The sequence below is a fragment of the Sturnira hondurensis genome, unplaced genomic scaffold, assembly GCF_014824575.4.
Source record: "Sturnira hondurensis isolate 20B ecotype Veracruz unplaced genomic scaffold, ASM1482457v3 Scaffold0004474, whole genome shotgun sequence".
In the NCBI taxonomy this organism is placed as follows: Eukaryota; Metazoa; Chordata; class Mammalia; order Chiroptera; family Phyllostomidae; genus Sturnira; species Sturnira hondurensis.
The window spans coordinates 7,021,345-7,047,698 of NW_028077105.1; the positions used below are offsets into that span (position 1 = coordinate 7,021,345).

Here is a 26,354-nt window from a genome sequence, read left to right on the forward strand (position 1 = left end):
TGAATTATATTAACTCTAGAATTTACTTCAAAATAGCCTAAAATTTTGAGAAGGGTTCGGGGAAATAAAAGTATACTTAGTTAAGAGAAGATCCAAAACTTGAAAAATAAGCCAAAAGAGAACTGATCACTGAATTTCATTTCCATGTCACACTGGAAATTATCTTAAAAAGCCCATATATGGACTATCCACTAACCTAGGAGCATATACCATCATCTTGCTTATTCTTTACCATTCATTTTACAACTCAATAAGGGTAGCAGTTAACTGGTAGAAAACTAACAGCAATATAACTGATTCTTGTTTCATAACAAATAAATTGTCCTCTAGAAATGCAGATCAATTCCGTCCCATCAAAAGTTAGCTTTAGTCATTCTGTTGCAACGTTCCTTCAGTCTCATATATACTTTGTCTCCGTGATTCTCTCTGAGCAGCTGAACATCCCAGTTGGTTATCTTACTAACATGTTTGCAGATCTTTGACATGTTTACATTCCCATGAGATTCATGGTTTTATCTTTTTGAAGATGATACTGTGTCAGTGAGACAAGATTGGCCAGGAACTGATCATTGCTGAAGCGAGGTGATGAACAATTGGGAAAGCATCATGCTATTCTCGCCAGTGTTTGTTAGAAATTTATCACAAAGTTTTTTAAAATTCTAAACTTAAAAAACTGACCAGCTGGTTTCATGCACAAAAATTATTAAAATCCCCTCAGGTCATTGTCCAAAGATCTAATTTTGGCAAAAATCATTTCAAATCTTTAAATATAATGTGTTAATCCTTAGAGTGAAAAACACTTCCTTTTGCTTGAAAAACAAACTAAAATTAGTAACTATCAAAGCACCCAATTAGTGGTAATGGTACACTTTAATACAACAGATAACAATTACTTTTGTTCCTGTGAAAGTATTATTATGTAATGAACTCAGTGGAAAAATTTTCCATATGACCTGAGGACTAGTCTTGAGATAGAAGTTAAGATTTCCAAAACTGGAGTTGAAGGCAGGAGAACACAGAGCTCAGAGGCAACGTGGTCACTGAGCTTAGAGAAATAAGCAAACCAGAAACTACACTTGTGTTTGGAAATTTAGAGGAATTTTTGATGGTACAATATTCACTCTATCAAATATTGTATCAAAATATCAAACAATTATATTTTTCTTTTTGATTGCCCTTTTAAACTAATTTTCAATTACATTTTATGTAAAAACAGATTCACCTATTAATAAAAAACAATTTTCTTTAAAGAGATTATATAGTTAATGTTTCTACTTCAACATTTTCCTCCCATTTAAAAACATCAGCATTCAACCTAAACTCTTTTTATATCTAAAAATACTGAAAGTGTAAGTTAGTTAGCTGAGTTGGGTTTGGTGTTAGAAAAGCGGGTTTGTAGCTTGAAGCAATTCTTTGTCATGTGTATATGTGCATTTTTGTAAATCCCACCACATGTTCAAGGGATTGGCGATTTTTAAAAAATTGACATCACTTATAACACAGCAAGCAAGTGGAAGCAGAAGCTGAATAACCTGGAATCTAACCTTGACTTTGCACTGACTCCTGAGGCTCCTCAACAAGTAACTTAACCACTTAGGACCCAGTTGTTTCAACAATGAAATTGGTTTAACGAACTGATATTTAGGCCAAATAACCTTTCATGATGTTTTATCCATTGGATCTTCCCACTGGTGTCTCAAACCACAAGTACGTCTTGCATGGTCATGGGACTGAAAAAGGCCTTGCCTTCTGGACAAATAGGAAATTCTAATCTTTCTCTTCTTTCCTACAATACCTATGAGCTTGAGTGGTGTTACAAGCTTGCTTCCTCTGTAGTGTACAAACCACATTTCTTCCCACAGTAAACACATTTTGTCTTTTGTCCTCTATGGGGTCCTTCTCTGTCTGGTTCTAATTTTTGCAGCCTAGGCTGGGTCTAGGGTCACTAAATTCACAGAGGGGAAATGGGTCGGCATCCTCTGCTTACCTTGGCAAACACTCTTGTAGTTTGCACAGCAGTCCTTCCTCTGCAAACAGTCATCTGAGCAAGAGCAAAGGCCGGATTCTAGTCTTTTCTCCCCACAACGAAACTTATTGCATGTCCAGATTCGAGCTGTAAAATTACACAATTTGGTTTTGAACATTTAACTTATGTTAAGTGTCTAATACCAAAATTTATAAAGTCCCTGCATTTCTCCTTGTACTACTGTACAATCAAATTCTTGGTTTACCTGCATTAATAAAGGAAAATACATAATACAAATGGGAAGTAACCTACCACTTTTCCTCATGTGGCACAGGCGGCAGACAGAACTGCAGCTTTCAAAGCTGTAGCTCTGGTCTACGCAGCACGTACACCTCTGAGTTTGGAGAAAATCTGAACCCTGGCCCTCCTGCACCCAAAGACAGGAGCTTCCAATGGTGAAGAACGAGGACCACTTGAGTGACTGTTGTCACCCAAGGGCAACCTCGTCCAGCCTTGTCTAAGGACAGGCAGCAAGGAAGAGCCAGTGACAACTGAAGTAACAGGAACATAGTCAGGTCCGTGAGCATGTAGGCAGGTCAGGGGACCTCCCAAGATGAGAGTGACAGAAATGGTAGATCAGCACCTCATCATGCTGCCAGTGTTCTCCCGGGCTAAGCACTAACATATGAAATAGTACGAATAAGTCTCAATGCTAAAAACAACATGAAGCTGGGCAGGGGCTGCTTCCTCGTGACACCTGGTAGGAAACAATAACTAAAATCAACATCAGCCCTGGACTTAGACAAATATGTTGAATAGGTGACTGCTGTGTGCTTCCTTAAGCACTGAGCTCCCCACTCCCTATTGCATACAAAGAAAAGATCTTTGGAAATTAAGTGAAAGGAATACAAATCTTATCTATACTAGGTTATTCCTCCCCCTGGCCTTTTTCAGAAAGGAAAACATAAAGAGGTCCATTGTTTTTGTTTTATTTTAAGATTTTATTTATTTACTTTCAAAGAGGGGGAAGGGAGGGAGAAAGAGAAGGAAACATCAGTGTGCAAGAGATACATGGATCAGTTGCCTTGCACACACCCCCAGCTGGGGACCTGGTCCACAACCCCAGCATGTGCCCTGACTGGGAATGGAACAGGCCACCTTCCAGTTCGCAGGCCAGTGCTCAATCCACTGACCCACACCAGCTGGGGCAAGTGCTCCGTAATTCGAATCTTGCCTCTCCAGGAAGCACTAGACCCCTCTCCATGGTCCCTGATTTCTTAGGAAGTTAAACATTGCAGTTGTGTCTTCTACCTAGAGAAGAGTGATTTTTTTTCAAGTTGTGTTCTGTGGAGCACTGGCAATAGAATCACCGAGAAACATCAGTTTTCCGTGTAAGCCTTTTGCACACTAGAATCTGAAAATGACTGCAAAGGAAACTAAGTATGTTAATTAACTTAAGTCGCAGCAAAACTCCATGGGAACTTACCTAACTATACAGCATTTCATTGGCTGAAAACTTATTCCTCAACCTCGGTTAACTAAAGTGTGGACTCTGTGTTTATCACTGTAAATGGGGAAAGGATAATAATAGACCCTCTATAAAGGTGTTACGGGTTGAATTGTGACAACCACCCCCCAAAAGTTCAAGCTCTAACTCCTATGCTATGAATGTGATCTTACTTAAAAAGGATCTTTGCAGATAATCCAGTTAAAATGAAGTCATTAGGGTGGGCCCTAATCTAGTCTGACTAATAAGAAGGAACCAACCATGTCAACAACTAGATCTTGGACTTTTAGTCTCCAGAACTATGAGAAAGTGAACTTCTGTTGTTTAAGCCACCCAGTGTGCGGCACTTCATTACAGTGGCCCTAGCAAACTAGTATACAAGGTGTATGGGGAGCATTTGGACATTTGTTAATGACAGCACAACCAACATGATAATAAACCTGTTCTCGGAACTCGTACTTGATTCCACACAGGTGTCTTCAAAATCCCAGCAGCAGTCACCTCGGTCTTTACAACCCACATCACACCTGCAGCCATCCAGCGCTCTGTATGAGGAGTCAAAGCATTTTTTCCTGCAGCTGCCTGTAAAGAAAATAAGGAAACCAATTCTTGGAATCTCGTAGCTAGATAGCAGAAGCACATTAGTACCTAGAACAGACTAGGACAGACAGACAAATAGAGAATTTATATTGTGTGATCTCTTGGTGCAGCGATAAATAATGAGTGATAAGAAATGAATGGTTTTTTCCAAGACCCCAGAGAGGTTCTAGACTTGGAGACAGCAGGTGCTATTAGGTGGGGGTAGAAGGGACAGTCCAAGGCTAAAAATAGTGGAACTGATTGAAAATCTGGACATGGAGCAGTGACTACATCCACCCCACCTGCCCCTGCAGAATAGAAGCGTCATCATCTGCAGCAATTTAGGAAGAGATTTTTGTCCCAGAGACAGTAGACATAGAGGATGGCTAGAATGAGAAAAATGAACAAACCTTACCCTTCAATGTGAACAGACAGTTGCCAGGTATTTGAGCATAAAAAGACAAAGACAAAAAAAAAGACCATAAAAGACAAAGACCAAAACAAACAGGTAAAATACAGAAAAAGAAAAATCTTGGTTGAAAGAAAACAATGCAGGGAGCATAAGAGTGAAAACACACTCACATACACACACATGCACAGCTAATATTGAGATCCTCAAACAAGAGAAGATACTGCATCCAGGAAATAAGAAAGAGAGATACAGTTTTTCAAAAAAGGAAAAACATTCAGGGTGGTCTTGGAAATAAAAACGTGGGGACAGTCACAGAAAAACATCAATAGAAAAGTATGGCAGGCAGAATTATGGTCCCTAAAAAGATTCCATGCTCCAATTCCTGAGACCATGAAGTAGGTTGCCTTAGATGGCAAACTGACTTTGCAGATGTAATTAAGGCTATTACTTAGTTGACCATAAAACAAGGTGGTGCCAAAAAGTGAAAACAAAGAATTTAGAGATGATATTATTTTTAAAAATTATATTATAAAATTTCCCAGGATGGAAAAGTATAAACTATTACTTCAAAATTGCCCAGCAAATTTCCCAGGGCAAAACTCACACCAAGAGATCAACAGGAATAAAGAGATCTTGAAATCTCCTAAGAAAGTTCATGAACAATTTATAAAGAATCACAAGTCAGTATAGTATCAAATTTCTTAAAAGCAACACTGAAAGCCAGAAGACAGGAAACTAATGTCTTCAAGTTTCTGGAAGGGAATTATTTTCACCTCCAAGTTCAATATCTAGCCAAATAGTCAAGTGTTAGATTTGGATGATGAAGCTGTCTTGGGACAGGCAAGAACTCAAGTTACAGGTTGTATGCACTTTATCTAGGAAGCTACTGATGGATGTTCTTCAGCAAAATGAGGAAGTAAAAAGAGAGAGAGATCAAAAAATTATAAGATTGAGTACAATGGAGAGGATATGGAAACAGCACTCATAATACACCAAGCAAACCAAGAGAGCAATCAATGCAGATTGGAGCAGCAAGGCAAAGAAACAAAAGTCAAAATAAAAGATATCACTCTATGTCCACCTTTACACTGCCAAAAAGGAGGGAACCAGATAATTCCAAGGGTTGGTTGGGATGTGTGGTGAAGGTGAGGTAGGCTAAAAGCAATGACCTGGGACTATTTACCCAAATTAAAATATAAACCATAAGGCCCCAGAATTCCATTCTTGGGAATTCATAAAAAACACAAACCTCACAGAGACCAAATAGAGAACCTGCAGAATTGATGTAATACTAAGAAATTAAAGCCAACCTGGGTTTCCAAAACTGGGAGAGGGCCTAGGTCAAATGGCATGCTGGATATAAGTCAAAGAATACTAAGTAGTAAGAAGATAGATACAAAAGAATAGATGCAAGCATAGCAATTTAGATGAATTTTTTAAAATGTTCAGAAAAGTAAGAAAAACGTTTATATACCATTTACACAAAAGACCTTCAGTGTATGTCCATGTAGCACTTCCCCCTCTAAAGCCAGCCCCACATATCCATCTGTGTTCTTGACTTCTCAACCTGGACATCTAGCATATGTGTCAAATTTAACATATCCAAAACTGAGCTCCTAATTATTCTCCCTAAACCAGCTTCTTCTACAACCTTCCTCAATCTAATTATAGATTAGATTTTTAGACATTCACAACAAAAATTATTTTCAGACATTCACAACAAAAATCTTGAGGCCATTCTTTAAAAAAAATTTTAAACATGTTCATTGATTTTAGAGAGACAGGAATGGGGGGGAGAGAGAAACATCAATCAGTTGCCTTCCATAAGTGCCCTGATGAGAGACTGAACTTACAACCTAGGTACAAGGGCCGATCCCCAAAAATGGAGTTACCTTCTGGAGGGCAGGTTCTTTGTAGTACTGGCTTCTCCCACTAGGCGAGTGTTCTAGGAGCCCATCTATATCAGTGTACCAACTGGCATTGTGAGAGGCCTCAATGGGCTTCAACGATTTTTTTTGAAGACTCAGTGTGTTTGCCAGTTTCCTGATGAGTGGTTTATGAGTGCACCTGCCTACACTTTACTGAGTGTTCAGCAGTTTTTGAGCAAAAATGGCTTGACCCCTGAGCCCCAACCTCCCTATTCACCAGATTTCACCCTGAGCAACATTTTTGTTTTTGTTTTTGTTTTTGTTTCCCTGGATAAAAAGAAAAAAAAAGGCCGCAAAGGGAAATGTTTTGCTGATGTGGAAGAGGTGAAACAAAAAACTTAAGAAGCACTAAAAGGCATCAAAATCAACAAGTTCAAAAACTGTCTTGAGCAGTGGAAAAAACATCTAGATGGGTGTATTGCATCAGTGGAGACTACTTTGAAGGTCACTTAAGTCCAAACATGTTAGAATAAGTACACAATTTTTAAAAAATAAATTCTGGGTTTTGGGGGGTTCCCCCTCATATGTGCCCTGACCAGGAATTGAACCCACAATTTTTTGGTGTATGGGACAACGCTCCAATCAACTGAGCCACACACCGGTCAGAGCTTAAAGTCATTTTTGTGTCCTTTCTTTCTCACTCTATATACAGTCAGTCAATAAAATCTATCTACCACATCAAAAGATACTCAGAATCTAACTCTATCTCACCAGTTACACACACCATCATACTAGTCCAAGATATAAAACTTATGTTATTGCAGTTATTTCCTAATTGGTCTCTTTTCTCACTGTTTCACTCTGCCATTTGTTAATAATATAGCAGCCCAAGTAGTAATATTGAAAAGCAAACACAGCATGTCATTCCTTTGCCTAAAACCTCCAATCATTTCCCATCACACTCAGAATGAAAGCCGAAAACCACACTTTGACCTCCCAATCCTTCTTTGACCTGGCTGCTCTTTGGTTGAGCTCATTTTGACTACCCTACTTCTAATCCTCCCAAGTTCTAGCTCAATGCTCTCCTTGCTATTCTTGAAGTTAAACTTGCCAGGAAGGCTCTAGCCTTAGGCCTTTGACCTTACTATTTTTTCTTGCCTGGAATGCTCTTATATAAAATATCCTGATTCTTGCTCTTTTCCTTCAGCTGTTTACTCAAAAGTTATTTCACACATACACCCCATCTCACCCTGACTCAATTATCCATATTCCTTTTTAGAGTTTTAATTATTCCTTAGCATTTTCCCTATAGTATTATATATATATTGCCGATTTATATTTTGATTGTCTGTCTTCCCTGCTAGAATGTAAACTCTCTGAAGGATTTTTTATTTCTTTACCACTGTGTAAGACTTGTATTAACTAGAAGAGTATCTAGAATTATATTAATTAGAATAATATCTAGCCCATAGTCAGTGCTCAATTGTCAAAGAATAAGTAAAAAAACCCCACCATACATGCACATAAAACACTAAATTCGTAAGAACACAAATAAACGCAAAGTAGAAAAACTACTTTAAAAATGCACACTAGAAAAAAATATATTGCCTACAAAAAGTGGGCTAATTGGGGCAAAGAATGGTAAAAGTGGTCCAGGGTTGAGGATTAGGAAACAGCTGTGGTGGGTGAATGAGGGGATAAGTATGGTCAGCACACTGGTGGGAAGGGGCTGGAGTTCAATGTCGGTGCCCAGGGGTTGGGGGTGGAAGGAGGAAGGAATGATGCCGTGTAAGGGCTAACAGACTGAGAGGGGAGGAAATGAATACAAAACAATTACTTTGGGAAGCCAGCCTGTAGGTGTAACACTATCGGAAGGAAGTCAAGAACTATAGCTTTTCTTCAGAGACTAGTATAAGCCTCTTGCTTTGTGGGATAAAATAACCTGGACATGGCACCCACCTGAGTGCACGAACATCAGAATTAATGACCAAAATGGCCGGCCAACATTTGTTAGATCTAACACTGGCACTGTAGTTCAGAAACACAACAGGAAAGTGACCAAGAAAAAACAGCCATTTGGCAGGCAAAGTCCACCTTTTCAGTTCCACTGTTTTCATGTTACCCTAGGAACACTGAGTGTTTGTTAATTGTCAAGTGGAAACAAGTGGAAAATTGTCAGCTAACCTCACCAAGATTCTCCGTCATAAAGAAGTGCTAAGACTTGCCCTACAGGAGTCATAGTAAAAGTTAATCAACCAAATTAAAATTAAGAGGGGGATAAATTATCTAACATTTGACTTCCTGCTTCCCATTAGGAAAAGTACCAAAACAATGCATAGTCACTTGTAAATGGATTATTTACTGTTCTTACTAATAAGATATGGCAAAAGAGAGATGAGGTGTTTTGATATTTTGGGAAATGTACCTCTTTTTTTTTCATTGCTTCTTATGAAAAAAAAAAACTGTGAAGCTTTCATTCTGCACTACATTTCAGGAATGTGGCACTGCCTAACCAAAAAAATCCCGAGATTTCAGGGACAGCACAATCCTCAGGTGACATCAAGATGCAGGAGAGGTAGCAGGAGGGCCTGGGAAGGGAGCAGCAAAGACCTGTGGCCAAGTTTATTATCAGATATTCAGGAGTTGGGTCTAGAGTCTTTAGTCTAGTTATTAAAGTCCTCTAGGAAGGTAAGAAAAGTGAGGATAAAATACTGGAAGGATGTGGGATGTGTTTGCCTTTCAAAGGAGCAGAGGGGCGTGGGTGAAGAGTAAAGTCCAGCAGAACTGTACACAACGCTAATCACAGATTGGGCTCCTGATAAGAGGAGTTAGGAGAAGGAGAACCTAGAAGGAAGGTGCTACCTGTAGGAGAGAGGAGACTCAGGTGAGAAGCGGCACATGTTTGAACAGGTGAAGGTGAGGAGAAAGAAGAAATAATGTTTTGAGACAGGGCTGAGTGGCATACCTTGCTCGTCCAGCTGCCTGAGTCCAAGCGCCAGGCCTAATCCAAGCGTCACAATCACCAACAAAACGAGAAGAACCTACCACACAAAATGAAAAGTGGCCTCTACAATTCAAAACTGTATGTACAAAGATCCAGACAACTGTTTCCCTCAGTGAATTCTAAGGCCACACAGTGTTTGCTTCTGCATGTCACCAGACCCAGCAAGGACAGAGGTACATAACTGTATTCAATGCCAGACAATAAAGAAGGTTTGGGAAGAAATACCATTTATTACAAATCCTTAAATTTAAATACATTCATCCCCCTTAGCTTAATCCTAAAGTGAATTAAACACATGAAACCAAGTGAATTAAACCATGAAAGCTTTGCCCATTTTTCTTTCTTAACTGGACAACTGTTTGAAGGTCATTTCTCTTAAAAAAAAAAAAAACAACAAAACAACAAAATGTTCCAAAATTGTGAAGTAGTTACCAACCTCATTCTTATGGGCAGATTATCTCCTGATCCCACTTTGTCCATCAGAGGACAATGAGAATATTTTAACATAAGTAAAAATGTGGTGTTCACATAATAAGCCGGCATGTGACCTGCTTTGATCTACAGTTCCAACACAAGTGATGTAGCCTAATTTGGAAGCTGTGTGACCAAAGACTGTGTGTAGCATTCATTATCACCGCTGCTGACCAAGCCCTTCAATGCAGTGGACTTTGCATTGTGACTAGGGTTAGGCTGTGGTATAATTACAGAGAATTCTTCCCTCTCACCTCTACTTTATCCATTAAGTCTAGTGATAAGCAAGCTGGATGATACAGTCTGAATACTGCATATTATCATAAGAACAGGAATGCAATGGATACACAGATCGTGTAGGTGCCGAGGTCTGGCCGCCGCTTATCTAAGGGTCCCTCAGGTGAGAGTAGGCGTCGGCGCTGGGTAACGGGCAACTACACAGCTCAAAGGCAGGTGAAGCACTGTTCCGTTTATTGCAAGTACAAGCAGGTTTTTATATTTTCATTTCTGGTAGTGATTAACATGTACAGGTGCATAGCATGATCAGTTAAACAGAAAAAATCAATACAAAGGTAACCAGGAAAAGTACGAAAGTTCCCATAGTATCAGTTATGTTAAACAAAAGTTATTTTGACCAGGAGAACATTAATCAGACAATTTGAAATAGTTCTATGTACACAGTTTGAATGTCTTACTGTTTATTAAAGTTCTCAGAATTTGTCATGGGCAACAGGTACACTTAGACCGAGCAGAGGTTAGGAAATTCATTATAAGCCTTTGTAATGTCTAACTTGGCTATCTATCTTGCTGTCTAAAATGTTTTTTGTATACTGTGGACTCTAACTCCTTGGTAGTTGTTTCTATGTGCTTAGTTTGTAATAGCTAACCAGCTTCTTCTGTTTTTGTGCCTGTCTAATTCTAATTGATATATATTCCTATTCAAGGTAAAGGAGGGGCTGTTATTCTAACAACTCTTTGACAATCAGGGGCTATTTTCTTAAAGGGGTTTTTGCTATTCTATGAGGCAGTTCTGTGTGAATACATATTTTTCCCAAGGTTTGAGTGACAGAGAATGGTGGAGCAGCAACTCAGGGAAGGAATGCGGGAGGAAACAGCGGTGGGATAGGTGTGGGGAGATCATGCAGTAGGTTTTGGTTTGCGGTACTAGATGAGGAGCCAGTGGGGAGATGCTTGAAACTGTGTGGCAGAAACTCTGGGAGAGCTCAGAGCTGGGGACTTGGGACTGTTGGTTCAGAATACGACCCTGAAAAAGAGAAAAGGTGAGATTGTCTGAAGATCTTTGGATAGGGCTTGGTGAAAGACTGTTGTGAACTGAGAAGAAAGATACCGACTGAGAATGCAGATAAGAAGAAAAGTCATAAAAATGGGAATTTTAATGCCATCGCAGAAGCAAAGGGAGAGAATAATTCGAAATGCGAAAATACCAAGCAACATCTATGCATTGTCATAGAGACTCTGGAGCAGAACAGGGGAGGGCTGGCTTTCGAAGGGTGACATGAGTCCAGTGAAAACAAAACCAAATGGCAGGGAATGGCTGAATAGTGAGAAAACCAAGGCAATAGAGAGTGCTCCCCTCTTCCTGAAAGGCTGATGGTAGAAACAAAAGAGAGAGAGAGTAATAAAATCAAGAAAAGGTGGGGTTTTTTGTAGTTATTTTTTTGTTCATTTTGTTTTTAGGACAGGAAAGAACAAGAAAGGAAAACTAGGCAAGAGAGATTAATTGTAGGAGGGACGTAAAACAGGATAAAATCAACAGTCCAACAAAGGATATAAGATACAGTGATTTTAATTACTGTTTCTGGTCTTAAAATATTCATGCAATAAAAATGGGACTTGGGAAGTAACTGCAGTCAGACGGAAAGGAGTGCTACAGAAAGTTCTGGCACAAACCCTGACTTTCGGTTCAATAGGCATTCGTTGTCACTCAAATGCTTTTAGTTGTAAAATATGAATAAAACTACTAAATGCCTTAGAGTTGTCATAAAACTGAATACAATCACTTAAAACTTTACATTTAAATAGTAGTACAAACAAATATGAAGAGAGTATACATTAAACATTTGACACAAAGGTATAATAAAGTAAAAGTAAACTGTACTTACAATACAAATTATTTTGTATTTCTTAGCAGTGGTCCTCTTAACAGTTTCTTCCACTTGTAAAGTCATCAGAGAATCCATTGGGTTTCAGCTGCATAAATCTGTTTTAACAGAGACAGGTCACTCCTTCCTTTCTCCAGTCTGGCCAGGAGTCACTGTAGAAGTTACAGTGACTGATTTTTAACTCTTTGGGAGGGTCACAGACTGTTAGTGATTGCACAATCAAGAGAGAAGTAAGTGGTAGCCACAATACTGTAGAGATATGAAAGTTTATGTCCAGTACATTGTAAATGACTGTACTTTCTCTCTTTTCAGTTTATACTAAAGGCACAAAACTGAGAGCCTCCTTAAAGAAATTCCAGGGAGTTTTAATATTTACATACACTTTATGTCATAGTGGAAAATTAACATTAAAAATATGCTTTAACCACAGTAGTAATTCCAGTTCTGCTACACCCATGTAAAATACTTAATTACTCACTTGCACTTTACAATGTTCACTATTTGGCAAGTTTTATTTTTTAAGATTTTATTTATTTATTTTTTAGAGAGGGGAAGGGAGAAAGAGGGAGAGAAACATCAGTGTGTGGTTGCCTCTCGTGTGCCCCGACTAGGAATCGAATTGGCGACCCTTTGCTTCACAGTCTGGTGCTCAATCCATTGAGCCCTACCAACCAAGGCCACAATTTGACATGTTTTATACACATTATCTCCTGACAAACTTAACAAATGTGCCTTACAAACATTTTATCCTTGTTTTATTGATGAGTAAAGTAAGGCTTTGATTAAATTATGTATCTTTTTAATCCCAAGTCAAATATTTACTCAATTAACTCCCCATAGCTAAAGTTCTTTTTACTAAAAAACAGATTAAACAGATTATTTCCTTATTCTTTTATTTTTAATCCTTAGAGGGGAAGGGAAGGAGAGAAGGAGAGAAATATCACTGTATGGTTGCCTCTTGTGAGTCCCCTGCTGGGAACTGGCCTGCAACCCAGGCATGTACCCTGACTGGGAATCAAACTGCGATACTGTGGTTCACAGGCCCGTGCTCAATCCACTGAGCTACACCAGCCAGGGCTGTTTTCTTATTCTTAAAAATATTTTACTTCTTTATTTTTAGAGACAAGGTAAGGGAGGGAGAAAAAGAGGAAGAGAAGTATCAAAGTGTGGTTGTCTCTCATCAACCCCAAATGGGGACCTGGCCTGCTACCCAGGCATGTGCCCTGACTGGGAATTGAACCAGCAACCTTCGGGTTCACAGGCTGGCACTTGGTCCACTGAGCCACCAGCCAGGGCTATTTTCTTATTTTTATAGATACATGTACTTGTCACCAGCACGATAACAAGACTTCAGTTCTTGTCTTCTTAAAAGAAGTGCAGTAAAGCAAGAATATATTGGCCGCTGCAAAAGCACACTCAGGACAGTGAAATAGGGAAGGGCTTAGCATACAAGAAATAACAGGAGAGTCTAAGCTGGACTGTTTTAGCTCACTGGGAAGTCAGAGAAAAAGGGGCCTTGGAGACAGGTTCAGGGGGTTAGCTCGGGACAAGCTGCCACTGCCTGCTGCTCCCCTGATTGCAAGTCTTGTGGGGTCTCTTAGTAGAGTTTAGGGGGTGCATGCCTGTGGGAGGAAAGGGAGAAAGGGAAAGGCAAGAGCATGCTACTCAATAGAGGAGTGGGCACTGGGTCTTTTGTCCTCTGGGTTTTATCTCTCTCTTGCAGGTGGAAATCTTGGGGGAGGTCTCAGGGGAGAGTTTCAGCAGAATATTCATCAGCTTTCCAGGTGTCCTTTCAGGGCCGTGGTCTCCACTGGTCAATTGGTACCAGGGTGGAGGGACATTAGTTATTGCAGCTGATCCTGAGGCAGCTGTACACAGTGGTATTTGTTTGGTCTGCTGATTTTCTGGGCCTGGAGCTGAAATACATCTGAAGCCTTGAAGCTATCTCTAGGGAAGAAAGTTCAAAGGATATAAACTGCATGACCAGTGATACACTAGGGGAGAAAAGGTTACACTAGGGTGAAGTCCTTGCTTCCCCAGTTTTGCCCCTTGCTAAGGCCTCTCCACCCTGGTGACCTTCTGCACCTGGCTCATCTTCCTTGCTCTGCTCATGTCTCCCTAACTGCCTACAACATACTTAGGATGAAAGATGCTAAATTAATAGCAACAAAGCCGAAGAGAGTTATAGTAAATGGTGGGTGTTCAGTTCTTATATGTTTAAATGACCCAAAGACAGTAATTTTCAATGTGATTTGTTACCTCCCACTCTGCCAGCATCCCTCACCCCCATTCAAACACACACACACACACACACACACACACACACACACAAAACCACTAAATAAAAAAGTCATGGGGCCTCTAATAGTCTGACCTCTGCAACTTACAATTAATTGACTCTTGAAAACAAATTCTATGTTTTAAAGGTGACCTCATATCATCTGAAAATTACTAAGTTTCAAATATTATAATGGAGAAAAACCTTAGTCCTTCAGGTCCTGATATACGTGAACCTCAGGGAATCTACTTAAGGTACATAGAGATGCTGGCATTGCTCAGTCTCTAGTCATATTTTCTGCTAGAGGGGTTCCCATAACTGAAGCCAAACCCAACTTCTTTTGAGAATCTCAAATCTTAGAAACATTCCTAACAGTTCACCTGAGGGTTGGGCACCAGCCAAATCCACACCCTCCATGCAATTTAGACTTTGGAATAGGTTGCCGATGTCGCACGGATCTGAGCTCACACTCTCTGAGTTACCTGAACCTTGGAAACCTCATGATTCCTTCCCCTTAACTTTAGAACAACCTGTACCTTCTGGGTCCTGAAGCCTTTACTCTGCGTATTTTAATGCTTTATGGCCAAGAACACCTGTGCTCTGCAAGACAGCTAGTGTTACACTATGTACCCCACCAATCATACCCGTTTTTCATATTTTACAAGGTCCCTGTGTCCACAGAATTCAAGAAATTTCTATAAAATTACAGAAAGCTCACTCCTTGCTGTCTCAGGAAAGCCCAAGGTGCCTGTCACCATCCATTTCCTTAAGTCTCATCAATCTGTCCTTCCTGGTTCTAGCCCCAGAGCTGGGTGTCAGTTAGACAAACCAGACTAGGAAAGTTCAGAGGAACTAGACACACTGAGGAGGGTGGTGGAGGTGAGGCAGACACTAGGCTCAAGTCCAGCAGCAGGAAAGAGTTCAACAAAGCAGGGAGATCTCAAATAACATGACAGGGCTGGGTGGGCAGATGGCCAACTACAATAAAGGGCCCATCATAGGAAAAAGGCAGAAAAACCTACAGGGAGATTAATGAGCATGCCTCGCAGGCAGAAAGCTAACCAGGTAAGCAGTTGGTATAAGAAGAACAGATGCTAGTCCTTGGCAAGGGGAGATCCAACATAGAAGCTGAACCTAGAAGTAGCTGTCTTGGTGGGACTGGTGTTAGCAATTATACATGGGACCTTGGAGGCAATGGTGTATAGACAAGGCAAAACCTCAGCACGGACTACAGGACTCAAGTTTTTGAAATTGAAATATACATTAAGTGTCTCCGTTATTAGACATCCAAGTGATAGAGTTAATGCTTATGTGTTGATATCAGTTATTTTTCAGTACCTATGTATGTGAAGACATTTTCCAAGGTGAGATACACAATATCTCAACTTTGATGAGCACAGATGCATGTTTTAATTATTTTTTGTCCACAGTTCCCCCTTAGGGTTAAAAAAATAAAAAAATAAAAACAACCAGCCCCGGTGGGTGTGGCTCAGTGCGTTGAGTGAAGTCTGGGAGTGTTCAGTGAGTCACATGCCTGGGTTGCAGGCCAGGGCCCCAGTAGGGGGCGTGGGAGAGGCAACCAATCAATGTTTCTCTCCCTTTCTTCATCCATCCCTTCTCCTCTCTCTAAAAATAAATAAATAAAATCTTTTAAAAAATGATAGCCTGAATGATGCATTGATAACAAACCTTGTGGTCAGTGAGTGTGATCTCACAGCTCTAGGAGGACACATTCTGAGGAAGCCTCAGTGATATTGTCTTGCTGACACGGGCAAAGGCATCTGCGTGGAGGCTGAATATTTCCCAAAAAGGGAAGGTAAGGTAAATGGAACAGAGTCAGGTCTTTTAGCCTCTATTGTGGGGGGGGGGGACCTCTGGATTTTTTCTATCTTATGAATTATCATGATTTTAATTTTGCCATCTCCTCATTTTTTGTGTGTTTGGCATCTAGTGTAACATCTACAGAAATATCAAACAAAATACATTCTGAACTCAATATGTGAATGCAAAATATGTTCAAACCTGTAAGAATTTTTAAGAGTTTATCTGAGCCAAACTGACAACAATTCCCAGGAAGCAAAACCTCAACAAATTGCAAAAATGCTCCAGAAAAAATTGGCAGTTTTGCACTTATTTTATACATTACAATCAAAAAAGAAGATACATTATAAATGGGTTACATGAAATCCATCAATGACAAATTAGGGAGGTGGGAGAAAGCAAAGTGAGGAAACCTCTGGAATTTAACAAAAAGTAAAACAATAAACACACACTTCTTTTACATAGGCGGTACAGGATAGTTAACAATTAACAATTACCATGATAAAAATAATGAGAGGTGATGGGAGTTGTTTTGTTATTCCAAAGGCATGTTATCAAGAATGTTATCTTATATGCAAAAGACAGATGGGTAAAGATTGACCTTTCCTAGGGAAAAATACTGCCCTAGGACATAACTACCTGCCCTGAATTGCTTTTAGTTTAAAAAGCAATTTCAGACCATCCAAGTGGTTACTTTAGTTCTCTGAGTACAAACTCAGTAAGGCCGCCATGCAGGTCTCCCTTAATGTGTGGCGCCTTTCCTCCATAGACATCAGTCCCTGGGTATACACGCCTTGTCAGTGCCTCGGGCTAGCTGTCCATTTCTGTTGGTGGTGTCGAGGAGACTTCATTGTTCCTAGATAGGAGTCAATGTCCATCCATGGATGGGTACCTGATAAGGTCCCTCCAAGAAGGTTGAAGAGAGTCTTTTATTTAATCTTTTCAAAAAATCAGTATCTGAAGTCTTTGTCTCCTGAGAGCTCACTGTGAAAGGAAGCAGTTACCAAGTTGGCATTTCTGACTTTATCAAAACTTGGCAATGGTGTAAGCCATCTCCTTTCAATAATGTCAGCACATTGGTTTCTTCATCTAAGTCCAGCGTAAATGCACTGTGATGTATAAGGGGATGCAAAAACTGAGAAATGGAAGCCAGGGACCAAGGATAACCAAGTGGTCATCTTGGTTTCCCACAGCCCCAGCTAGTCATTTAATTTACAACCATTGTTTAACCACCCAATATATTCTAGAAGTCCTCCTACATATATTGAGACTTTAACCCTTAAAGTCTCAGTATCTAATACAAACTAAGAAGCAATCAATTGACATTCTTTAGTTTGGACATTTTATAACTTCTAGAAACATTGTTCATAGATATAAGTTAATTATTAACATATAAACTTAAGCTAGCTGTTATTTACTAGGAATTAATCTTAGATCATGTGCTTAAAAAGCATTTGATTTAGTTTCTATATTTCTGAGAAATTCAGAATACCCAATCCTTACAAGCACTTGCCTTTAATTTAATTTTAACATTACTATCCAAGGGTAGAAAATGATTTCCCACTTACAATGTACATATACAGACAAACACAGACAGACACAAACAGAACAGTTGGATCCAAATTTTGTTTTGGAAGCATTTGCAGTTTATATCTGTTCCTGATAAGTCAAGTTCCGAATGACCTTCTCCCTCTTAAACTGAACACAGACACATTAAATTCCACAAAGAATCAGGTTGACACCTAAAAGATGTCATAGGCTGATCCATTATCTAAGTCCTTTTTCTTTTAGCCTAGAAGAGGAAGGTTTTTGAGTACCTAGATAGTCTATGCAAGTTATTTTTTCCTTCATTCTGCCTGATTCTACAAACGACTTTTTCTAATTATGCACACAAAAATTAATTTGGAAATATTGAAGAATCCTTATCTTGGCCATCTTAGTCATATATGGGAGGCTAACTATAATGGGCCTTTCTGGCCCAGAGGCATGATTTCCCCCTGTTAATTTTGAGATCTGTAGAGTCTGAACCAACTTCTCGGGAAAACCAGTCCTTACCTGCGTGTCTCCAGGTGACACAAATGCAGTGGCTGTCCCTGTAAGACTGCTTTATCCTCTTGGAAACCCAAGATTCATGGTCCCCTAAGAAAACCCAAGTAAGGTAAAACCTTCCCTGACGCAGCCCAAATCATGACACTTTCCAAGGCAGAGGCCCGTTTCTTGGGCGTCTTTCTTGGGGTGCGTCCTTTCCAGGGAAACCTGCCCTTCCTCCAGGACCCCCTCCAGCTTCGCGGGACTTGGCGGCACTACTGCACTGCACTCTTCACAGAGCCCATCTCCGTCGCCACGCCAGTCAGGATCTGAAGAACTGCCGCCCTCACATCACTGTTACTCAGGTCCGGAGGCACACGCTCTGTATCTCAGAGGACCAAAGAGAGTTCAGTATCTCATTTAACCAGCAAGGATTTTGCTTACTAAGTGATCCAATGAAAAAGAACAAAATTAAAAGCAGCAGCCCCCTTTCTTCCCCTTTTCCTGAGCTATCACAACACTTATCCACCTCTGAGGATTTCCTAAGAACAAATCAAATAAAGACAGGGCCTGCTACTTCAAGCAAGAATGCCTGGAATTCCAGGAGAAACTCACCCCCAGGTCACCTGATGCAAAACCCTGGGGCACAATGGGCCCTTGTTTGTACCCAGCACCTGGCCCCAGTCCTCAGGGTGGTCCTGGCTTTGTCTGAAACCTGCCAACAGCATCAAGTAGTTGTCTGAGTCAAAAACCTGCAGAGAATTTTTATGAGTTGACACGTGCTGGCAGAGTTTTCTTATCTTCCACAGAATAACAGTTTTGCGGCTTCTTTTATGCATTTGAAACTTAAAAGAGACCATAATGAAGATTACATAGAAGTGGGGGAAAAAGCAGGGTAGGAATGGGTTTAAAGTTAACAAGATTATGTATTCTTTTGAGGTTAATACCCCCTTCCACAGGTTTTCTGGTATTTCAAATGTATCTTAACCTATAGGCCCAGAAACAACAGACAAATCTAGCTTAAAACCTTTCACTGGTCAAGTTCTAGGCCGGGGACATGACTACCTACTATGATCTCCCCAGCTTGTGAGGTTACTTTCCATATAACCCTTTTTTCCATCACCCACAGTATAAAAAAATTCTAAATATTGGCCCACAAATTATGAAATTAAAGTTCTCATAAAAGTCCTCTCTTCCAACTGGTGAATCAATAAGTAATCTGTAGTATATTAATTTTTTTAAAGACTTTATTTATTTCTAGAAAGAGGGGAAAGGAGAGAGAAAAACAGGGAGTGAAACATCAGTGAGTGGTTGCCTTTCCAGGACCCCAAACTGGGGACCTGGCCCACAATCCAGGCACATGCCCTGAGTGGGAATCGAAATGGCCATCATTTGGTTCACAGTCTGGTGCTCGTTCCACTGAGCCACACCAGCCAGGGCAGTAGTATAGTCATACAATGGACTGATACACATAAATGAATCTCAAAATATAATATTGTTTGAAAGAAACTAGACACAAAAGAGTACATACTGTATGATTCTAATCGGGTCTAGTACCAAACAAAAAGTGAAAAATATTCCATCAGTAAAGTACTTTACTAGTTATGCACAACGGTGTTACCTCAGGATAAAGAAACGGCCCCTAAATCAGCTCGAAAAAGTTGGACTAGGTTCCCAGAGCCTGTCAAACTGATGCTTGAAGCAATAAAATGGTAGGGGCACGCCAGTCAGGGCGCTCAGACACCTGCTCTGACCACGCCAGGGAGTTAGCCTTCCTCTTTGTCACCTCGCTCGACCCAACCCCTACCAAAGAGCCTATAAGTATTCAGTAACTGATAGATATATGTATTTTTAGAATACTATAATGTAAAAATATATCATTATTCTAACTGAAAAGCAACAATGATGTGTTTCCTCTTTATTTTTTCTTTCAGTATTAATGAAAACCTGCAGTGCGTTCAGCTCTCTACGGGGGTTACCATAGATAAGAAGACATGTGGTCCCTGGGGTCTAGGAAAGTGTGGTTTCAACTCCCGTTTCCAGGCTACAGGTCAGACGGAGCTACAAGTCAGTAGCTCACAGGCGTAATCTGATTGACTCAGGTTGTGGCAGAAACAGTCTGCAGGCTGCAGCAAATGCCCCTCCAGCCGGAAGGTGGCGACCTGCCCCCGGCAACGCCTCGGGGTGATTTAGGTTCGAGGTTCCGCTTGGGGGCGCTCTTGTCTGGCGCGCGGGGCGTCGCCCTTCTCCTCAGGCGGAACCATCTGGCTGGGTCCCTGGTTTCTGGGGGTTTGGTAGTGAGCGAGCGCCAGGCACTTCCCGGTGCTTCCGTGCAGGCCCCGGTGGTTGGCGGGGCCGCCGAGAGGAGTGTTTAAGCTGAACTTTTGAAGTGGAGAGCGATCCTGTCTACCTGCGGATTCCAGCGGGCGTCTCCGCCCCTCTGCTAGTCTGTCGCCGGAGCTTTGGCCTGACCCCCGGCCGCGAGCCGGGCGCCCAAGAGGGTGGGGGCCATGGTGCAGATGGAGACGCAGCTACAGAGCATTTTTGAGGAGGTGGTGGTGAGTAGAGCGCCAGGGATCCAGAGCGCTGGCGGGGGACACACGGGGGCAGCGGATCGAGGGACCTTCCCAGACAACCTCTTCCCGGTCTCTCCTTTGTTGTGACACCGTGTGTGTGTGCGGAGCTTTAGCGATTCTCAAACTGCTGTCAAATTCTAAGTCCTCTTAAAATCCACAGCACCCACTGTGACAGAGTAGGCAGGTATTGTTACTTTCTTGCACGGAGCTGATTAAGATGATTTGCCCGATGTTACATTGTAATAGTTTGCTCGAGGAGGCCCCTCCTTTTTTTAAAAATTCACATCGTTTTCTTTTTCTTTTTCTTTTTTTTTTTACAGAAAACAGAAATTATAGAAGAGGCTTTCCCTGGGTGAGTATTTGCGTGGCAGATTTTTGCGTTTTAACGTGAATGTGTCTTTGTAAGATTTTGCTTAGCTTTGCCTTGGAAGTTTATAACTATTCCGGTTATGTTGACTTACCTTTTTCAAACTACTGGCAAGTAATGCTAATGTGATTTTTGTTTATAGCATGTTTATGGACACGCCTGAAGATGAAAAAACAAAGCTAATTAGCTGTTTGGGGGCCTTCAGACAGTTTTGGGGTGGTCTTCCTCAGGTGAGTACTGCATTTTTAATACATTCCACTGATGATTTCTGACCCCTTCTTTTTCAAAGATTTACTTTGATGTTGGTATTTAGGTTTTCTGGGAAGAGATAAAATTGTCATCATCTTTGGTTTGTCCATTCTGGTTTCCATTTTTTGCAATTAGTGTTCTTCCCGTGGAGTGTCTGTATTGAGAGAGCCTGGTTGATGCCAGCGCAGTGGGAGATGTTGAAAATCGCCCCCACATTAGATTATATATCACCATTTTCATCCTATTTTGATTTATTTGGTGCAGTTGAAAGCAACTGTGTTGGGGATTATAAAGGATAAAAATTTCATTTATATTCTCAACAAAAGAACTGGTACATTACAGTGAAGATACTATATTAAAGATACAAAAATGCCACAATAAGAATACAATTTTATAATAAGGATATAAAGGTATAATAGAAATGAGGAAAAGAACAGTAAAACTTAGTAACAAAGCACAGTCACTAGGAAATGTTTCCTTGAAAAAGACGAAATGTGTGACCCTTAAAGAACTCATGTTCCAGTAATCCATTTTCTTTTCATGATTTATTGCAGGCAGGGAAATGTTTGCAGTTGAAGTGCTGGTGGTAAGACGTGCTACTCAGACATGGATCAAATAGTGACAAAGCATTCTTTTTTTTAGTCTTTTTTTTTTTTTAGATTTTATTTATTTATGTTTAGAGGGGAAGGGAAAGAGAGAGGGAGAGAAACATCAATGTATGGTTGCCTCTCGTGTGTCCCCTGCTGGGAACTGGCCTGCAACCCAGGCATGTGCCCTGACTGGGAATCAAACCGCAATCGTGTGGTTCTCAGGCCCGAGCTCAATCCACTGAGCTACACCAGCCAGGGCTCTATTTTAGTCTTTTAATTATGTTTTAATAGGTAATATGTTCATATGGTACAAAATGGAAAAAGTATAAAAAGGTGGACCCAATTAATACTTTGCCGTTCATCTCTCTTAGCTTAATTACCTGTTCTTTTTCTGCCTGCAGCCCATATGAGCGGCTTCCTTTCTTCTAGAAATATTTTATGCATGTAGAATAACTTTCACAGAATGATCTCGTAGGCCCTGGCTGGTGTGGCTCAGTGGATTGAGTGCCATCCTGAGAACCAAAGGGTCTCTAGTTCAATTCCCAGTCAGGGCACATGCCTGGGGTGTGAGGCAGGTCTCTGGTAGAGGTTGTACAAGAGGCAACCACACATCGATGTTTCCCTCTGTTTCTCCCTCCCTTCCCCCTCTCTAAAAATAAATAAAATCTTACCAAAAATATAAGAACCATCGTGTACTATGTACACTGTTCATTCACACCTTGTTTTTTTGTCCACTTAATAAATTCTGAAAGTAAGTCTGCAGAAATCCACCAAAAGTTAGAATTTCAGCCTTTCTTTCTTTCTTGCAGCATAATATTATATATTTTGGGCTTTACCTTTCTTTCTTTCACCAGACTTCTTCTGACTGACATTTAGGTTGCTTCTAACCTTTTTCTACCTGAAACAATGTAGAATGAATGATACCTGTGGACACAGAACAAATTCCTTCAAGTAGTGTTGCTGGGTCACAGGGTGTATTTATTTTTAATCTTTATAGAAATTGCCTAATAACTTTCCATAAGGGTCACCAGTTTATACTCTGATTAGCAATGAGTCAGAGTATATATTCCCAATAGCCTAGCAATTAAGTGGTGAGAGACTTTTTTTTTAAATCTCCACTGGAGGGTATATTTATTGATTTTAGAGAAAGAGGAAGAAAGGGAGAGAGAGAGAGAGACAAACATCAATGTGAGAGAGGAACATTGATCGGTTGCCTCCCATATGATCCCTGACCGGGGATTCAACCTGCAACCTAGGTTTGCGCCCTGACTGGGAATTGAACCCACAACCTTTTGGTGCAAAGGACAATACTCCCAACCAATTGAGCCACCTGACCAGGCCGAACTTTTTGGTCTTTGCCAAACTAAAACGTGAGAAGTTTTATCTCCATATAATTTTATTTTGCATTTCTCTGAGTGATGAACATCTTTCCAAAATATTTAAAACTTTAAAAAATTCATAAAACATGTTATGAGGTAAAGTATGGCCCTTATCTTCAAGAAGACTATATTCTAAGGGGGAGCTAGGAAGAAAATGTACATTTCTGAACCAGCATGACACATTCCACAATAGAAGCGTGTGTGAGGACAGTGGTGGTGCAGAGGAACAGGACAGAGGCCATTCGGGGGTGTCCTAGAAGGCAGACTTTGGTATGGTACGGCCTCTGTGTATCAGGTTCCATGGTGTATGAGTCTAGAGATGCAATACGTCATTTAATTCATATTGATTGGGCTCTTCGGGATTTGATTCACACTAAATTCTCATGAGGCTAATGTACTAACCCATAATGAGTTTTTACCCCAGTGACAGGAATATTTATATCTGCCATTAAATAGGTTTCTGCTTACAGTGGCTTTTACAATCTGTGCTACAGTTTTCTATTGACCATAAATATGTTAATGATATCTTACTCCTTTTAGAGGTCCTATGTAATAAAAATGGTGGGAGTTTAATCTATATAATTGTAAGATTTTAAGCTTAATATAACTAAAGTACTAAATCTGAATTTTTTTATTTTTTAAAGATTGTCTGCATCCACAAATGTTTGTAGTAGAGTATCTCATTCATAGTCTTGATATACTCCCACGTACAGTATTAGCTGTTTGTTAGTTGTAAGATATCTAACTTTAGACTTAAACTATAATCACTTTCTAATTTTCCAGGAATCTCATGAACAGTGCATCCAGTGGATCGTGAAATTCATTCATGGCCAGCATAGTCCTAAAAGAATTTCTTTTCTTTATGACTGCTTAGCAATGGCGGTTGAGACTGGCCTTCTTCCACCCAGGTATGTTTCATGGCAGGTGTGAGCAATGTGAGGAATTTTCTTTTTTTAATTAATGCTTGGAGATTGGTCAAGATTGTTGTAAAAGAATAAGGGATAAAGAAGGAAGTTAGGTTCAACAAACAACCCTTCAGTCCTGGCTGGGTAGTTCAGTTGGTTAGAACATCACCCCAATATACCAAGGTTGCAGGTTCCATCCTCAGTCAGAGCATGTACAAGAATCAGCCAATGAATGCACAAATAAGTGGAACAACAAACCAGGGTCTCTCTCTATCTCTCTCTCTGTCTGTCTCTCTGTCTCTGTCTTTCTGTCCTAAAATCAATCAATTTAAAAAAAATAAAAACCAAGCAATTCTTGATAATACCTCAGGTTTTAGTTTCTAGGAAACAATATAATTAACTTTTTTTATTGATTGATTTTTTTAAGAGAGAAAAAAAGAGGCATTGTTTTGTTGTTCCATTTATTTACGCATTCATTGATTGCCTCTTATATGTGCCCTGACCAGGGATCGAACCTGCAATTTTGATGTATTGGAATGAGGTCCTAACCAGCTGAGCTACCTGGCCAGGGCTAGGGTACAGTATTCTTAGAATTGTGTATTTAAAGGCTCAAAAACAGGCTGCCTTTGCCTTTCAGCCCAAGGGCTAACTAAAATCACACACTCTGAAGGGTTTGCTCTAGTTAACTTTTGTTGCATCTCAACATTACATGCTCTAAAATAATTAATAATCATTTCATTATTAACACACATGGCTAATGGTGGTTGACTGGGCTTATTAGGCAGTTTTGTCTCAGAGTCCCATGATTATAGTTAGAGGGTAGCTAGGACTGCAGACACAATAAAAGCTTCCCCATTTGTATGTCTGGTGGTTGGTGCCGGGCTGTCATCTGGGACCTCGGCTGGGGCTGTTGGCCGGAATCTGCACGTGCCCTCTCTGTGTGACATGGACTTCTTCAAAGCATGGTGGACTCCAAGAGCAAACGTCCAAAAGTGGACTGGGTAGAAGTTGTATCATCTTGCTTTGGAAGTCATACAGTGTCCCTTTTGCAAAGGTCTTAAGCCTGTCCAGGTTCAAGGGTAGAGAATGTAGACTGTCCTCCATCCAGCCTCTTCAGGGGAGGAATCTTAGTGCTGTATTTTAAAGGACACGAGTATCAGAAATCTTGTGGCCATCTTGGAAAAATGCAATCTGCCACAAGCTAATTGAGAGTAAACGTTTAACCATTTCTCTTTAGATAGATTTCTTTCTAGTACAAATAATGAGTATTATTTAATTCTGTTTTGTATTTATTCTTTTACACAAGTAAAATGTATAAAATACTATACATAATCTTTAAGAAATGTGCTTGAATAATGTACTTCTGTGAAAAATACTTACTTTGACAAATGTAATATCCAGAGTATAAAGACCTTGGCTATTAGAGAATTTGCAAAATTCTGTCTTTGTGATTGGAAGGGGTATTCTTTTTTCTAGGATGGTTTGTGAATCCTTGATAAACTCTGATACTCTTGAATGGGAAAGAACACAACTTTGGGCCCTAACATTCAAACTGGTTCGGAAAATAATTGGTGGAGTGGATTATAAGGTATTCTTTCCTAATTCTAAAAACAATCACTTTCAGGCCAGATTAAATTTTCAGCTGTGTATATCTTAATTTCAGATGGGAGCAGTGAAGTGGAAGCATTTACCAAATCTATTTTGTGTTGCTTATTTCCTAAAAAGATTTAAAATTACTCAACATTTTCTGCAGCTTTCTGCTCTCCTCTCAACATAAATATTCAGGTGGCTAGAACATTTCTATGATGAAGAGGGAATTTGCCAAGCAAAGACTTTGGTTTTCTTATGATGTTGGGGCCCCTTTCAAATGAAAGCACAGAGAAGGCGTCTGTGGAACATCAGAGCGGGTACAATGCCGCTGGCTCCACTCTAGCCCCACTTTCCAGTGAACTCCCATGTGACACTGGGAGTTTCTCTCACCATGGCAACCCCCCCCCCCCCCAAGTATTTACAGACAGCATTGAGTCTTTAGTTTCCCTCCCGTTTGGCCAGCCCAGCCTCTCCCAGGTGGTCAGCTGTCTGTCTCTGCCCCTCCTACCAGTCCGGGTGAATGTTTCTTTAACAAATTCCTTGGTTGTCAGAGTCCCATGCAGTTTGATTTTCTGGCACTTTGTGTTGTTTATTGTTTTTAGATTGGTTGTTATCCTTCTTTTAGTTGTGCGAGGAAGCGA

General features: G+C 40.3%; 2 protein-coding genes across 4 annotated transcripts in view; one reads left to right on the forward strand and one right to left on the reverse strand.

The window, feature by feature from the left end:
- ENPP3 (ectonucleotide pyrophosphatase/phosphodiesterase 3) overlaps positions 1-12,079 on the reverse strand; it is a 77,375-nt gene extending 65,296 nt beyond the window's left edge. The window contains exons 1-4 of the mRNA XM_037045728.1: positions 11,931-12,079; positions 9,298-9,373; positions 3,933-4,055; positions 1,988-2,113 (exon numbers count right to left, since the gene is read on the reverse strand). Of these exons, the coding sequence (XP_036901623.1) occupies positions 1,988-2,113; positions 3,933-4,055; positions 9,298-9,373; positions 11,931-12,008 (403 nt within the window). The 5' untranslated portion in view covers positions 12,009-12,079. The remainder of the gene's footprint in view (positions 1-1,987; positions 2,114-3,932; positions 4,056-9,297; positions 9,374-11,930) is intronic.
- Positions 12,080-20,381: 8,302 nt separating this feature from the next.
- The window catches only part of MED23 (mediator complex subunit 23), a 43,518-nt gene continuing 37,545 nt past the window's right edge, over positions 20,382-26,354 (forward strand). For 2 of the 3 annotated variants that reach the window (XM_037045729.1, XM_037045730.1), the window contains exons 1-5: positions 20,382-20,615; positions 20,954-20,985; positions 21,143-21,230; positions 24,002-24,126; positions 25,600-25,711. In XM_037045729.1, the coding sequence (XP_036901624.1) occupies positions 20,568-20,615; positions 20,954-20,985; positions 21,143-21,230; positions 24,002-24,126; positions 25,600-25,711 (405 nt within the window). In that variant the 5' untranslated portion in view covers positions 20,382-20,567. Of the gene's footprint in view, positions 20,616-20,953; positions 20,986-21,141; positions 21,231-23,862; positions 23,926-24,001; positions 24,127-25,599; positions 25,712-26,354 lie in introns of those variants that run through there. The other variant, XM_037045732.1, reaches the window with a different exon arrangement.